Source organism: Microtus ochrogaster, assembly GCF_000317375.1.
Source record: "Microtus ochrogaster isolate Prairie Vole_2 chromosome 14 unlocalized genomic scaffold, MicOch1.0 chr14_random_1, whole genome shotgun sequence".
Taxonomy (NCBI): domain Eukaryota; kingdom Metazoa; phylum Chordata; class Mammalia; order Rodentia; family Cricetidae; genus Microtus; species Microtus ochrogaster.
In genome coordinates, this window is record NW_004949096.1 from 1,230,032 (window position 1) to 1,244,878 (window position 14,847).

The 14,847-nt window shown below is 39.5% G+C and overlaps 2 protein-coding genes across 6 annotated transcripts in view; one reads left to right on the forward strand and one right to left on the reverse strand.

The window, feature by feature from the left end:
• The window catches only part of Immp1l (inner mitochondrial membrane peptidase subunit 1), a 46,287-nt gene extending 44,680 nt beyond the window's left edge, over positions 1 to 1,607 (forward strand). For all 4 annotated transcript variants that reach the window (XM_013352623.2, XM_026787833.1, XM_005364034.3 and 1 more), the window contains 2 exons: positions 234 to 344; positions 1,444 to 1,607. In XM_013352623.2, the coding sequence (XP_013208077.1) occupies positions 234 to 344; positions 1,444 to 1,512 (180 nt within the window). In that variant the 3' untranslated portion in view covers positions 1,513 to 1,607. The remainder of the gene's footprint in view (positions 1 to 233; positions 345 to 1,443) is intronic.
• Positions 1,608 to 2,617: 1,010 nt separating this feature from the next.
• Dnajc24 (DnaJ heat shock protein family (Hsp40) member C24) overlaps positions 2,618 to 14,847 on the reverse strand; it is a 38,198-nt gene continuing 25,968 nt past the window's right edge. For both annotated transcript variants that reach the window (XM_005364035.3, XM_026787873.1), the window contains exons 4-5: positions 9,088 to 9,156; positions 2,618 to 2,988 (exon numbers count right to left, since the gene is read on the reverse strand). In XM_005364035.3, coding sequence (XP_005364092.1) covers positions 2,858 to 2,988; positions 9,088 to 9,156 — 200 coding nt within the window. In that variant the 3' untranslated portion in view covers positions 2,618 to 2,857. The remainder of the gene's footprint in view (positions 2,989 to 9,087; positions 9,157 to 14,847) is intronic.

The window sequence follows — 14,847 nt, forward strand, 5'->3', positions numbered from 1 at the left end:
TAAAGGAAGACTTTAGGATATATGCTCTACTTCCAAATATAGTCTTTTTTACATAGTGTTTGTGTAGCCCAAGCTATCTTTGAAGTTATGACCCCTACTTTAGTCTCCTGAATGTGAGGGATACTAGGTTCACACCACAGTGCTGGGCCTTTAAGGACGTACTTTTAGTAGTAGGTCCTCTGTTGAGGTTTTCGTGTTTCTAAAAAGGGCCTGATTGTTTTTACTAATTGCAGGTGCCAACAGGTCATGTTTGGTTAGAAGGTGACAACTTAGAGAATTCTACAGACTCCAGGTACTACGGCCCTATCCCATACGGGCTAATACGAGGACGGATCTTCTTTAAGGTGTGCTTTAATGCCTGAAATGCCAGTTTTATTCTCTGGGTCAAGGGGTGGTTCTCTCGGAGTGAACTTTGAAATCCATGAGCTGCTAAGTTGACTTAACTGGTGCAGTGACTACATTTGATGACCATTTTTTAAGAGCTATGGACAAAATAGTATCCTCGCCCCTTCCTGCTCCTATGGGAAATAACAGAAGGTTTTAGAATAATATCCAAACTAAACTAGTGGTAGCCTGGGGAGCCTTTGAGTTTATAGAAATCAAATTCTGTCATGTGACTTTTACAGCCATAGTCAGATCTTGGCATTTCAACGAGTATTTCTACAACAGCAGCCCAGGCTTGGTCTACTTGGGATGCAGGTGGACCTCATCAAATACAGCAAACCATAGGCAGGCATATAATGAATATACATGCCTTGGTTGACGTTGCCCAATCTTCGGTGGTTCCTCCATTATTGACTGATGTAATTTTGTTGTGAGACAGAATCTTATTCTGTATTCCAGGCTGGCCTTCAACTCTCCACCCTGTCTCTGTCTTATAAGTGTTAGTGTCATGGGTGTGGATTACAGGTGTGTGTCACCACATCTGCTCTTCCTTTATCAAAAGGCAAGTATATAATGTTCAGAATTCTTCTTGGGAGGCGAGGGGAGGTTCGAAATGGGGTTTCTCTGTAACTTTGGAGCCTGTCCTGGAAACTAGCTCTTGTAGACCAGGCTGGCCTTGAACTCACAGAGATCCACCTGCCTCTGTCTCCCAAGTGCTGGGATTAAAGGCGTGCGCCACCACCACCTGACTAGAATTCTTTTTTACCTAAACAAATGCCACGTTCAAACAGCTTTTTTAAAGTATCAGGTACCATAGGCTGGTAGTGTAACTTATTTGAGAATGGTAAAAGAAGACAGGACTTCACAAACCTATACGGATACACGAAACAAACATGGTTTCTGGTACTATGTTTGGATGTTCCAGGCTACATACAGAAGTTTATTTTCAGAGTAGCCTATGAAGAAAATGCACTGTATTATCTCACAGAATAGGAAAAGAGAACATCAAGATGATAAAGAAGTTTCATTAATTATCTTCCACTGTTTTTCATTTTACAGATTTGGCCTTTCAGTGATTTTGGATTTCTGCGTGACAGCCCAAATGGCCACAGATTTTCTGATGATTAGCAAGCATTTACTTTTTTGACTTGATTATTGTCTCCTATTCAAATGAATTTATTACTGCAGTTGAAACCATGAACTTACAAATAAACTATTTGCTACTCAGTTTTATTTTTGTTTTTAAGAGTAAACATCACATTCTGCAATATACAATAACTGAAAGTATTTGGATAAAAATCCCAAACAAGTTTTCCTTCTGATTTTATGATGTCAGAATATCTTGGATGAGAAATCTTAACCTCATATTTGAATTTTGGTGGTGCTTGTACACTGACAGCAGTCTGTTCTCAAGTGTGCCTCATATGTCAGCTGTCTCCACCGAAGTCTGAGACTATGCATTCCCAGTCTGTGTTCTGACAGCACCAAGAGTTAGACAGAAATCAAAGGTGCTCCGTAGGGCCTCGGTGTTTGTCACGTGCATTCTGATGTACACTGTAAACAAAATGTTATGTGAAAGAGGCCACCCAGGAATGACATCTGGAGTCTGTTCAGTCAGTGAGCACTCACTATAAACTGAGGAAAGGAATGGCTCCTTAGTCCTAAATGGAGGCAATTAAAAGTCCAATCTGAATGTCAAGTTTTTCAAGTTTTCTCTTCCTAATTTCCATCTGAAGTTAAGATAAGCTGTTAACGAGCTTTAGACACCCAGGGCCAGGATTAGAGTCACCTTTTCTAACACTTGGTCTTCTTTACCGGCTTTCAAATAACATCTGAGTGGTCATAGCCAGCCTTGTGTAGGGCAGAGCTGGGCTCATACTTTGTTCACAAAATCCTAATCTTATGTAAATGCCTGTGAATGTGAGATAGATACACAATAGGCTACAACTTCAGTGACTCAGAGCACTATCTTCTACATCAGCTTCCTAATTAGAGACAGCAAGATGGTCCAGCAGGTAAAGGCACTCACCACGAGGCTGAAGACCCAGATATGACCTCTGGGACCCACATGGGGAAAGAAGAGAAAAATCAGCTCCTCACACACAGGCACACAAGCACACGCATTGTAAAGATTAAAACAAAAAAAACAAAACCCTTAGTAACTATAAAGAATAAACTGTAAAAAATAAAAACATAAACTATATAAAAATAAATACTTTATTATTTTGTACCAAGGAGAAAACAAAAGTTAGATAAAAATTCAGAAATATAATCCAAGTCCTTTTTGTGATATCCTGTAAATATATATATATATATAATACTGAATTAATTTGTTAATCTAAAGGGCCTTTGCTTGAAGATCTTATATTATCTTGGCAATTTATACATGTAGTAAGAAAGCATCTGTTTCCCTGAAGTCCAAGTGGCCTCTGGACCATGCTGACTTAGTTAAAGGATTGTAGGAATGCGCGGTTCAGTGCTGATGAAGAAGTTCCACAATCAGTGAACACGTATCACAAGAAATTAAGTTCACTTCTTCCACTTCATCCTTGGAGACAGTGTATTTTCCCCCACATCGGCAGGTCAGAGAGAAAGACCCATCATCTGAAAAGAAAACAGGAATAATGCCTCAAATGTTTACAGTCATCTACTTTGCTAAAACTATTCAAAATATAGAACATGATCCAGAACTGTAAAATGAAACAAAGAAGCCAGGCACAGATAAAAATCAGTTTAAAAGAGAGCTGGAAAGATTCTCTCGCACAGGAACAGTCTTTCCATACTTATCTATTATTAAACAGTCTCTGTCAATTGTGGTGATAGACTGGTTCACTGTATTCAGTATTCACGGATGGGGATAGAGCAAAGGATGCTGAGAATAATCTTTGAAATTTTTAGTTTTCTTAAGAATTCTGCAAATTTTATATACATCATTTAAGATGTTCCAGTGAGGATAAAAGGGGCACAGTACTTGAAGTCTCTCCTGGAGAAGGGGGCTAACTCAAGCTGTTCATGTCATTCTACAATCAGGTGACTCAAATACAATACTATATGAAGTGTTTGCTTTTGTTTGATTTTTCCTATGAGTTATATAACTGTTTGCTTTGTAGTTAAAATTTAAGTACCATAGGAATATTACATACAAAAAGTACAACTGATAACATGATTTTTAAATTTTACTTTGTACTTTTAAAGTGTATTACATTTGTGTTTGTGTGTATGTATACACGTATACATTCATATCCTTATGACACGGTATGGGTATGAAGGTCAGAGAACAACTTGTGGGAGCCAGTTCTCCCCTTCCAGCCTGTGGGTTCGGGGACAACTCAGGTTGTCAGGCTTGACAACAACTGCCGTTATTTGCTGAACCCTTTTGCCAGATCCTTAAATTTTATTTGTAAAGCCAGTTATGCTATGTAGCATAGGATGGCCTTGAACTCTAGTGATCCTGACCCAGCCTCTGGGTGCCAGAATTGCAGGCATGTAGCTGCACACCTGCTGGTAGTGGTGGAGATGGGAAGTGTAGATGCTACTGTCTGTCCTCTGAATGCAAACCTCTGAACCCAGTGCTGCTCTAGTTCACTCTCTGGGAAGTATCATAGTTCTCAGAACTCAGCAGGTCAGGATTGACTTCACTGCGCCCACAACTTACAGAGACAAATGACGTTCCAGTGGGCACAGGACGCTACAGCTGACGCTCAAAGTCCACTACATCTAGAGCTCACTCTGCGGAAGGAGGGAGGGAGAGGCAAAAATAAGATTCAGCTGACTTGTGCTTCCGCTGTATAAAATGCAGTCTTGGAAAAATGGGCAATGAAGCCAACTTTATGAACTGTCATATCCAAAAGGAAAACCTAAATCTCTTCTCACTTTTTATCCTTTATCACAGTGTGTGTTTTCTCCATAAACAGAAAATAATTTCATTTCGAACTTAGAAATGCAAATATCAGCGGGCATGGTTGTACATGGTTGCACATGGTTGTACATGGCTTTACTCCCAGCGCTCTGGAGGCAGAGGCAGGTGGATCTCTGAGTTCACGGCTTGGTTTACAAAGTGAGTTCCAGGACAGCCAAGGCTACACAAGGAAACCCGATCTCAATAAACCAAAAGAAAAATAATGTAAATGTCTCCCCTGTTTAAACCAGCATATATATAGCATGTTTCAAAGTCAGTAGTTGATTATCTAAAATTGCTTTTCTTTAAAATTTATTATTATTACTGATATTATTCATTGTGCATGTGCCATGCCATGTGCAGAGGTGAGAAGATAAAGTACATGTGTTGGTTCTTCCACCGTGCAGGGCTCAGATCTGTCAAGCCTTCTTTTCTCTTTTCCTTTTTGCTCTTGCTGTCTTCTTCCATTTATTTATTTAGTTGGTTGGTTGTTTGTTCATCTATTTTTGGTTTGTTTGAGACAGGGTCTTACTGAATAGCCTTGAACTCTGCAATATTCCTGTCTTAGCTTCCTAAGTGTTGGGATGACAGGTTGTGGTGACCCAAGCTTTTAATTCTAGTACTTGGGAAACAGAGGCAGGTGGGTCTCAGTGAGTTTGAAGCCAGCCTGGTATACATAGTAAGCTCCATGACAGCCAGATGTACATAGTGAGACCCTGTCTCAAAAAGTAAAGAAGCCACCATACCTGGCTTTGCTACTGGACTTTTCTTTCTTTCTTTCTCTCTCTCTCTCTCTCTCTCTCTCTCTCTCTCTCTCTCTCTCTCTCTCTCTTTCTTTCTTTCTTGGCATATATATTTATTGTATAAATATTATATATATTATATAACATAATCCATATAAAATTATATATATGCCATTAGGTATCCTAAAGTAAGTTCCCACAACACATACCTTTACTACCTTGATGTGGGAGTCCCCTCTGTGTGCTGCGATTAACATTATGAATAAAGAAACTGCTTTGGCCTGTTGATAGGACAGAACTTAGGTAGGCGGGGAGTGGGGGGAGGGGACTAAATGGCATGCTTAGAAAGGAGGCAGAGTCAGGAACACCATGGAGCCACCAGAGACAGGTGCTGGGAATTTTACCTGGTAAGCCACTGCTACATGGTGATACACAGATTAATAAAAATGGGTTAAATTAAGAGTTACCCAATAAGAAGCTAGAACTAATGGGCCAAGCATTAATTTAATTAATATGGTTTCTGTATGATTTTGGGTGTAAGCTAGCCGGGCGGCTGGGAAGAACAAGCAGCCCTTCCCGCAAGCAACACTACCTCAATGAACACAAGCAATCTGAGGTGACACATTTCATAAGTGGTACAGAAGGCACCATGGGCCATCTGGGAGTTCATCTTCACATCTTGCTGAAATTTCTTATCTTCACTGAAGTCTTAATGCAGTATTTTTATATAAACCATTTTAGATGTCATCAAAATCACCATGCAAAGCTTAGCTCCAGTGTCCCAGTATTTCCAGAGACATGTTTTCAGCATAAGAAAATGCACTGCTGGGCCATGTCTCTCATGTGCACACTCACGACTTCTCCTTTGTTGGATCTTCACCACCCAGGCCATTGGGAAAATGACCCTGAAGGATTAAAACTGCCCTCCTGATAGACCTTTATTAGCTTCATATGCTAATACTGCTTTTTTTCTAACCATATAGTTAGTTTCAAACCTATATTAGTTTTTAATACTCCTGTCAGAATCCAGACTTCATACAGATATTGCTCATTTTTCTCAGGAGGGTAAGAATAATGTCCATCTTTATAACTTAATTTAAGTGAGTACCAAAGATACTCTGTTTTAATCATCCCCTGTCTCCTCTTGGCAGTAATGGGGATTAATCAAGGGCCTCATGCATGTTAGGTAAGCACTGTAGCAATGTGCCATAGCCCCAGGCTGAGCTATCGAAGATTATGCATATAACTATGCTTCTTATTGATTCATTGTCCACGGCTAGGGTTCTGTTGATGTTTTTACTAGAAAGATGATTTTGGGAGAGGCTTTGGAAATAACCAAGTGGGTAGAGTGCTTCCTGCATCCCAGGAGGATTTGAGTTTAATCCCCAGCACCCACATAAAGGCCAGCTGTGGTTTGCACATACCTATAACCCCTGTATTGGTGCATCAGGAGAAAGTGGAAACACGTAGACACAGGTTAGCCAATCGGAGAACTGGACTCAGTGAAAAGACTCAAAAAATAATGTGGAGAAGCAACTGAGAGAACATTCTACCATTAACCTGTGGCCTGCATGTGGGCAAGTGCACCTCCTCCCACAATGACCCAGGGGAAGACATCCTTCTGACAATTCTTGGTGTGATCCCCTTTTCTGTACTGGCTTTACTATGTGGGAATTTCCACTTGTATCAGAGAATCCATGTATTTATTGACTAAACCACCAATCCATGTTTTGAATTTAAAATAAAATTTTAGACTGGGCATGGTGAGACATGTCTGTAATTCTGACACTTGACAGAAGAGAGCGGGAGGATCAGGAGTTCAGGGTTTTCCACCTCTGTCTTACCAGTTTGACACTAATATGGATTACATGAGACCCTCCCTTAAGAAAACAAAAGAAGGGCTGGAGAGATGGCTCAGAGGTTAAGAGCGCTGCTTGCTCTTCCAGAGGTCCTGAGTTCAATTCCCAGCAACCACATGGTGGCTCAGAACCATCTGTAATGAGATCTAGTGCCCTCTTCTGGCCTGCAGGCAGACATGGAGGCTGAATACTGTGTACATAATAAATAAGTAAATAAATCTTTAAAAAAAAAAAAAAGAAAAGAAAATTAAATAAAATCTTAAAACTACATAATCAAAATGCTCAAATATCAATGAAAAAATTACAAAAATCAGCTTTTAATAATGTCATGCTATTAGACAACATTAGCAAGCAAAGTATAAACTACATCAAGAACTAATTTTTAATGAGCAAATAAACATCTAATGATTAATAAGGACTCAAACTATATTTTTTAAAAAATTAAATTTGTAACCAGTCTATGGTAGTGCACGTTTTTTAATCCCAGCACTTGGGAGGCAGAGGCAGGCATTTGAGGCCAGCGTGGTCTACAGAGGGAGTTCTGGGACAGCCAGGGCTGGTAGACAGAGAAACCCTGTCTTGAGAAACAACCCCCCCCGAAAAAAAAGAAAAAGAAAGAAAGAAAATTAAATTTGTTTATGTATAGATGGATATTCTGTCTGCATGAATGTCTGTGTACCACATGTGTGCAGTGCCAGCAGGAGTCAGAAGAGGGTGCTAAATACCCTGGAACGGGAACACAGACACCTGTGAACTGCCACATGGGTACTGGGAATTGAACCCATGTCTTCTGCAAAAGCGGCCAGTGCTCTGAACCAGTGAAACATCTAAATGCAAGCCAAGAGTATATATACTCCTGCCCCCAAAGTATATTTTTTTAAAAAATATATTTAGTTGGACAAATCTCAAATAATTATTACATCCTAGTGTGTCTCTCCAGAAGTTAGCAATGAAGAACAGACCACTCTTGCTTCCACAGAAGTTATCCCTCCTCTTATTACAAGAAAGACACAGAACTCTGGTTATTCATAGTACATATGAGCATACCCCGGAATTTCACTTGGGTGGCTAAACACAGAGTGGTTCTCTAGGCAAAGACACGATTCCTCTTCTAAGTCAGTAATGCTTGTGCTCTCTTCATAGATTACTATGTAAAGAATTTGCCATGAAAAATGAAGCTTGGTTTCAAGAAGAATGGCGTGTCTATAACAGCACTATATTCATTAGTGAGTTTCTATTAGCCTTGAAGGGAACGGAACCCTAAGCTGAAAAACGAACTGACAGAGTTAAGAGTAGACACAAAATTCTAAGAACTAGTAATTGTATATTCCCAGAGAAGTACTGAAGTATAATGGTCACGGCTTCCACTTAATAAGTGGTGTTTCCTAATTTAATAATGTGCAATCAGAACAATTTCAAAGAACAGAAGAATGTGGGAATTATATTGGTTAATGCAATTTTAAAATTCTAGTAAAAGACAATGGAAAGAAGACATGACTTTATGGAAGGCAAGGGGAGCAAGAGATTTTTCTTAAGGACAATCAAACAGATAGTGTTAGGAAAGCCCTAGCATAACAGTGTGTGGTGGCTCGTGCCTGCAGTCCTGGCTTTCAGAAGCTCAAGGTCATTCTGAGCTAACAGCTATTTTCAGATGATTGAGATCAGGCTACACAGAGGCCTTGGCTCAGATAAAAGCAGACAGTGAAAGAGAGGGAAAAGAAAAACAGCAAGCTCTTTTTTTGGGGGGGGGGGGTTGGTTTTTTTTTTTTTTTGAGCAGAAGGCCTGAACATTAAGAGGCCTCTCGTATCAGTTTCTGATCCCATATAGGGCAAAAAGAAATTCTGACAGGAACTTACTTTGTCAGCATGAAGAATATTATAATTTTAAATTTTTTCTTTAACCTTATTACAGATAATAATGCAAAAATTAAAGCAGTAAAAAAATGAAAAAAAACATTTATATACTTATTGGAATAGAAAATAATGAGAAATGGGTCATATAATAGCTCAATAAGCAAAGTTGATAATAGCAGGCCCAACAAAGATGTATGTAGAAAGGTAAAGCTCTCTATAGATAGATAGATAGATAGATAGATAGATAGATAGATAGATAGATAGATAGATATAGATAGATAATATAAATAAATATAAACCCTAATATTTCTCTTCAGTGTGGATACAACAAAATAAACTAAAATCCAACCTTTGTTCCAGGACATTTCTTCAAGGTAGACTTGTGTGTCCACTGGCCCCATACTTCTTAGTTCAGCTTCTGTAGAATACAAAATGAGACAATTTGATAATGAGGAATTCTCATAATGCATCTCCATTCAAACCCATATTATGCACTGTTTTCAAACTAGCTTAATGCTTTTGACATCAGCACAGAGGCAGAGAGCTTTTAGTCCATGTCCACCAGGTATAGAAGAAAGTTCATAAAAGAAAAAATAGCAAGCCAGAAGAACAGGCCGCATAAGGAATAGAACTGACCAACACCTTGATCTTGAACTTTTCAGCCTCCAGAACCATGAGAAATAAATTCTGCTCAGCTACGCGGTCTACAGTGTTTTGTTAGGGCAGCTCAAGCAGACTAATGGGTATTTTTCAAATCAAATGAGATCAGGCCAGAGGTGCTGTAAAGAGCAAAGCTCTACAAACACAGGGGGCTGTTGCTCATCTGCTGGCAAAAGAGTAAAGAGAAACAAAAGAGAGGGGACTTTACTACTTTGGTAATCCCACAGCACAGCTGTGTTCTGTGCATCTTTTGCTATTTCCTGGGCCAAAGAATGCCTCTACAGATTGAGGGTCTAAGCCATGAATATATCTAAATATAATAAGAGTATGGTCTGGGTAGTAGAAGCATGAAATCTCACTTAAAGCACATAGACTTTGAGCAAAGAAAGCAACCACTGATGGAAAACCTTATTTCTGTATTCCTGTATGTGTCTATTGTTCTTTTAGAAGTTAATGCTTAAGAAAAAAAGAGCCCGTTACTAAAATTCAGCAACTTCCCTGACTCCAAGCGTCGTTGGCTTTCTCACTTTGTTCTGTGTCTGCATGCCAGCAACTTAGTTATACGTAATCACTACCCGCTCAGAATGATTGGTCAGTTACACGACTTAAAAAGAAATGAAGAGATTATACAATATTTTCAACCTCCCATAGTTTCCTACTAAACTATGTCAAATAGTATACTACATCATATTTACTGGGTACCAACAGTCTATTAAAATCAAGACACAGACTTTCTCTTGTGGTCGAGATAGCTCTTCCATCTATCTATGCCCACTGAATAGCTTATAAATAATTTATAGTATGCTAAGCAGTTCCTAAACAAACTTACTTTGCATATCCTATACAAAGTATATTTGCTTACCTGTTCTAGCTTCTTCCTCCCTTTTCCCCCCACCCCCTGAGAAGACCAGGTCTTACTTTATAGTCCAGGCCACACTTGAACATACTATATGTAGCTTATGCTGGCCTTGAATTCATGGCAGTCTTTCTGTCTCCTGAATGTTGAAATTATAGGGAAGAGCCACCATGCCTACTTGACTTGCTCTTTCCTTTCTTCCCCTCTTTGAGACAGGGCCTCTTTACATAGCCCTGGCTATCTTAACACTTACTATGTAGATCAGGCTGGCCTTGAGTTCACTGAAATCGACCTGCCTCTGCCTCCCAAGTGCTGGGATTATAGGTATGTGCCACATATATATATAAATGTTAAATTGGTGTGCTTCTGGTGACATGAGATTTCTGCACCTCTCTGCACATACACATGCAACAACAGAAAGGTTTTAAAAGCAGTGTGTCCGAAATTCTAGTGGTCCCATTTTTAAAATTAGAAATAAGGTTTTTTTTTCTTTAAGAAAAGTGATTGTCCTTTGAAAAGACAATAATCTAACAACTTCTGAAAAGGCTGGGGTGATTAGCTTAGGGGAAAATTGGATCCCTGGAGGACCGCATAATGAGCAGACCCGGGACAGGAAAAGTAAAAGGTGAATCTAAATGTGGGCAGTGGGGGGTCACCGCGATCCTTTGTTGAGGGCAGGTGTCCAAGGATAGGGCAACAGCAAATTCCACCCTACCACCCCAACCCCCACTACAATTATAAGGAAGGAGTACAAGCAAATCAGCGTGTTTTTCTTTCTTTCTTTTAAAACAATGATCTCTGCTTGTCCACCACTGTGGTTGTAATTAAAATCTTAATTCTTCCCTGTCTACTAAAGCCACTTGCAGGAGCCCTGAAAGCAAAGCGGTCTGATAATTCTGTAGTAATCAGGCACGGCATCTTCAAAACAGATGTGCTTGTTTTCTTTTGCAATCTCTCTCTCTCTCTCTCTCTCTCTCTCTCTCTGTCTCTCTGTCTCTCTCTCTCGCACACACACGTGCACACGCGCGCGCACACACACATACACACACACACACACAATTTTGTTCCTTGCAATGACGTCTTTTAGTAAGCAGACTAGAAATGCAAACCCCACCTCAAAGTGTTCCTGTGAAAACATGACACTACTAACATCGAGAAAAGAAACACACTTTAAATCCAAGATTTTAAAATTGAATCCCTTTTTCCCTACATAATGGCAATAACTATTTGAAAAAAAAAAAGAAACATAAAGCAACAACAAAAACAGAGGAAAGAAACAAAACCCCCAAAGGACAAAACAACCCATAGCCACTTGTAAGAACACACTGCTGGCTTTGGTGTGCTTACTCTATTTTGAGTGCAGTGACTGCACAATTTGATTCTTTATTGGAAAATGGGTTCAACTCTTTTGATTATCTAGGAATATGAAGGTCTGTTCACACTGTGGCATACTGACAAGCTTAGCCAAATGAGACAAGACAATCCCCAACCCCCCACCTTCCAATTTTACTTTTATGTATCAAAAGCAGGGCCTTATAGTTAGAGAGAGATCCCTAAGGAATTAATGATAAAATCACATAATTTATGTGCTTACTTGAAAAAGAATCTTTCAATCTTTACAAGTATGGGCCCTTCTGACCTGGCATTCTATTGGGTTTGTCTGACAACAAGAGGTGAAAGAATTCTGTGGCTCCATTGTCTCAACAGTGGGATCTAAGACAACACTGGCAGGGCTCGTCAGAGAGGTTTATGAGCCTGCAATTCAAAGAGATTAAAAGGAAATCTACGGCGATTCATTCACACTGACGAATAACATTAAATAACTATTAGCAGCTCGGTTCAGCCAAGCTCACCAGAGCTCTCGCTGAGTCATTCACAGCCTTCTAAAGAGGGAAAGTTTCTCCAGCTCCATTTGGGAATCAATAAATATTTCTTACTTCTTCTAAGACAATGGAATTCCAGTCTTTAAAACCTTCTTCTTAATGATAGTCAAATTTCTAAAGCAACCCTTTAATATCCAAATAATTACATTTCTCATCCCACGAAAATTTCTAACCAAAGCTACATACAACATATAAAAAAAAAAAGAAAGAAAGAAAAGAAAAAGAAAGAAAGAAAAGAAAAACCAGTAAGTAAAATTTAAAACAGCAGCAACCGGAAACTCTGGGAGAGGGCTCACACTGTTCACTAGGCTGAGGTGTTTAAAAGCCTCACTCAACTGAATAATGGCCAAGAGATCAAGTGCACCCACAGGCCTGTCTGTCCCATTCATGTGTCATTTATTCCAAGGGCCATCAACCCCCAAATGCTCTCATGGAGAAATTACTACTTTTCTGGTGATGCAGTCAAAGGCTTAAATATACTGTCCCAGTTCTAAGACTTGTGTATGTACATACGGAGAACCCAACACCAGTGCTGCCCTCTGGTTCTAGCTCCACATTCTCTATCTTTACTTTTGATTTTAAAATCATCTCACTTTAAAGAGCATTTCACTATAGAGATGAGATTTCCCACAGAGGAAGACGAATCTGTCCTGGTTGTTATATTGCTATTCTTGGTCTCTGATAAGGGGCTGAGAAATGGGCAACATTGACTTGAAAATTAAAGTCACAATTACAATGTTTTCCACTCCAAAGAAAAGAAATTAAGGGTGGAGTTTTTGCAAAACATGCACTGGGCTGGGTGCACACCTGTTACTCTGGAGCTCCTGCAGCTGAGTCAAAAGGCAAGGGGCTCAAGGGCACACCAGCAGACGCAGGCCCAGTCTCTTCTCCAGACCGTCAGAACCCCTCATCTCTGCCTAGTTAGATTAGATGCAACGATGGTGGACCATACACTAGTTGTAGAAAACCTGGAAGCCAGATACTCTAAGACTAGAGAAAGTGTCTTGGAATCCTTTGTCACTAGCTGTATGACCGTGGTGAAATTAGAAAACCACGAGAAGGTTTGTCTGCCCCTGGAAACAGGTAATGCTATCGTCCTCACAAGGGTATTGAAACAATATTTAAAAGGCAATTACCACAGCTGCAGTGTGTAAAAATAGTAACTATTTTAACTGTTATTATCTTATAATTTGACCACTGAACTCTGTATCAGAACACAAGAAAATAAGGAAAACCCTATCCACTGGTAGTGAGGAAGCTTCAAGTTCCAGTGTAGCGAGGCAGCAACTTCTGACCTCATCTGGTTTCGTAACATTGCCAGTCCCATTAAAAATGATTTATTATTATCGAAACATACATACGTACATAACATATGGGGAAGGGAAAATTGACAGGGAGAAGCCAAGGAATTTCTGTCCCATTTAAATTTCAGATAAAGGCTGTTCTGGGGTAATTACAGAAATCGCAAAAGGACCATGGGAGAATACAGCAGCACAGAATGTCACGGCTGTGGCGGGCCCAGGCCAAGAGTCACAGTGTGAGGAGGACTACCAGACTGTGGGGAGGAAAAGGAGCACCAGACAAACAAGAAATGCCACCTGACCTTCCGCAACCACTGGTGGGAAGCAGAGCAAGGCCAGCCCAAGTCTAAGGAAGAAACTGAAGGAAGACAACTAGCTGCTCTTGGTTTTGATACACCAACATCAGCTGAGTCAAGTAAGCAAACAGAACTGGGGGAGCAGTTAAAGTTGGAAGTAAGATCTAAAGCCTCACATCAGTCCTGTTAAATCAGGCTCTCCAAAGGTGTTCACTCACACCACATTACAAGTATGTTTTTGCCTATAGGCTTTTAATTATTTGTAACTAATTTTGAATACAAAATTTGTAACTAATTCTGAATACAAAATTAATAACAAATAAGCTTAAAATACTTTTCATGATAAAAATAGTTATTTGCATTCATGTGAAAGCAAACTATTTTGAGTGACAAAGAGATGAGGAGGGACCCTCGTGGACAGTTCATCCGCGCTCCCTACCCGTGTAAGAGGCCGGGCCCAGCTGTCCAGATGGATTTTCTGCATCACTTCACATACTTATTTTCCCAGAAACAGTCAGCTAAAAAACAAACCTCTTGATGCTTATCTACAGGTTCTTACCTGAAGCAAATTTTTATGGTCAATTTTGAAATTCCTAAAATCAAACTGAACTCCTAATCTGACTAACTTAACGTATTTTATAAGGGTCATCTTCAGAACATAATTTACACAATGATCTACTGGCCTCAAGTTATTAGTACTAGCAGTCTCCATTTATATTATTTACATTTAAGAGCACATTTCCCCCTTTCTTATAAACCATCTTAAACATAAAGGTTTTTTTCAGAAAAAAATTCCAATTTTACACTTGAGATTTAGTGATTTGAATACATGAATATCTGTGGAGCTTAAAGATTCATTCCTCATTGGTTCAAGATTTATTTCCTCATCTTCCATTTTCAAATATTCATCCTAATAAAGAAATGAAGTGAATTATATAATAAAACATCAGAAACTTATATAAATAGTTGCTATATCTAACAAAAAGCAGCATCTTAGTGTGTGCTCTGCCAAACCCCTCCGGCCAGGCTGCTTAGGCAGCTCTGCACTTGTGCACTTGGCAGAATGAAGGTACACCATTACCAAAACAGTTACCCATACTGACAGAACAAGAT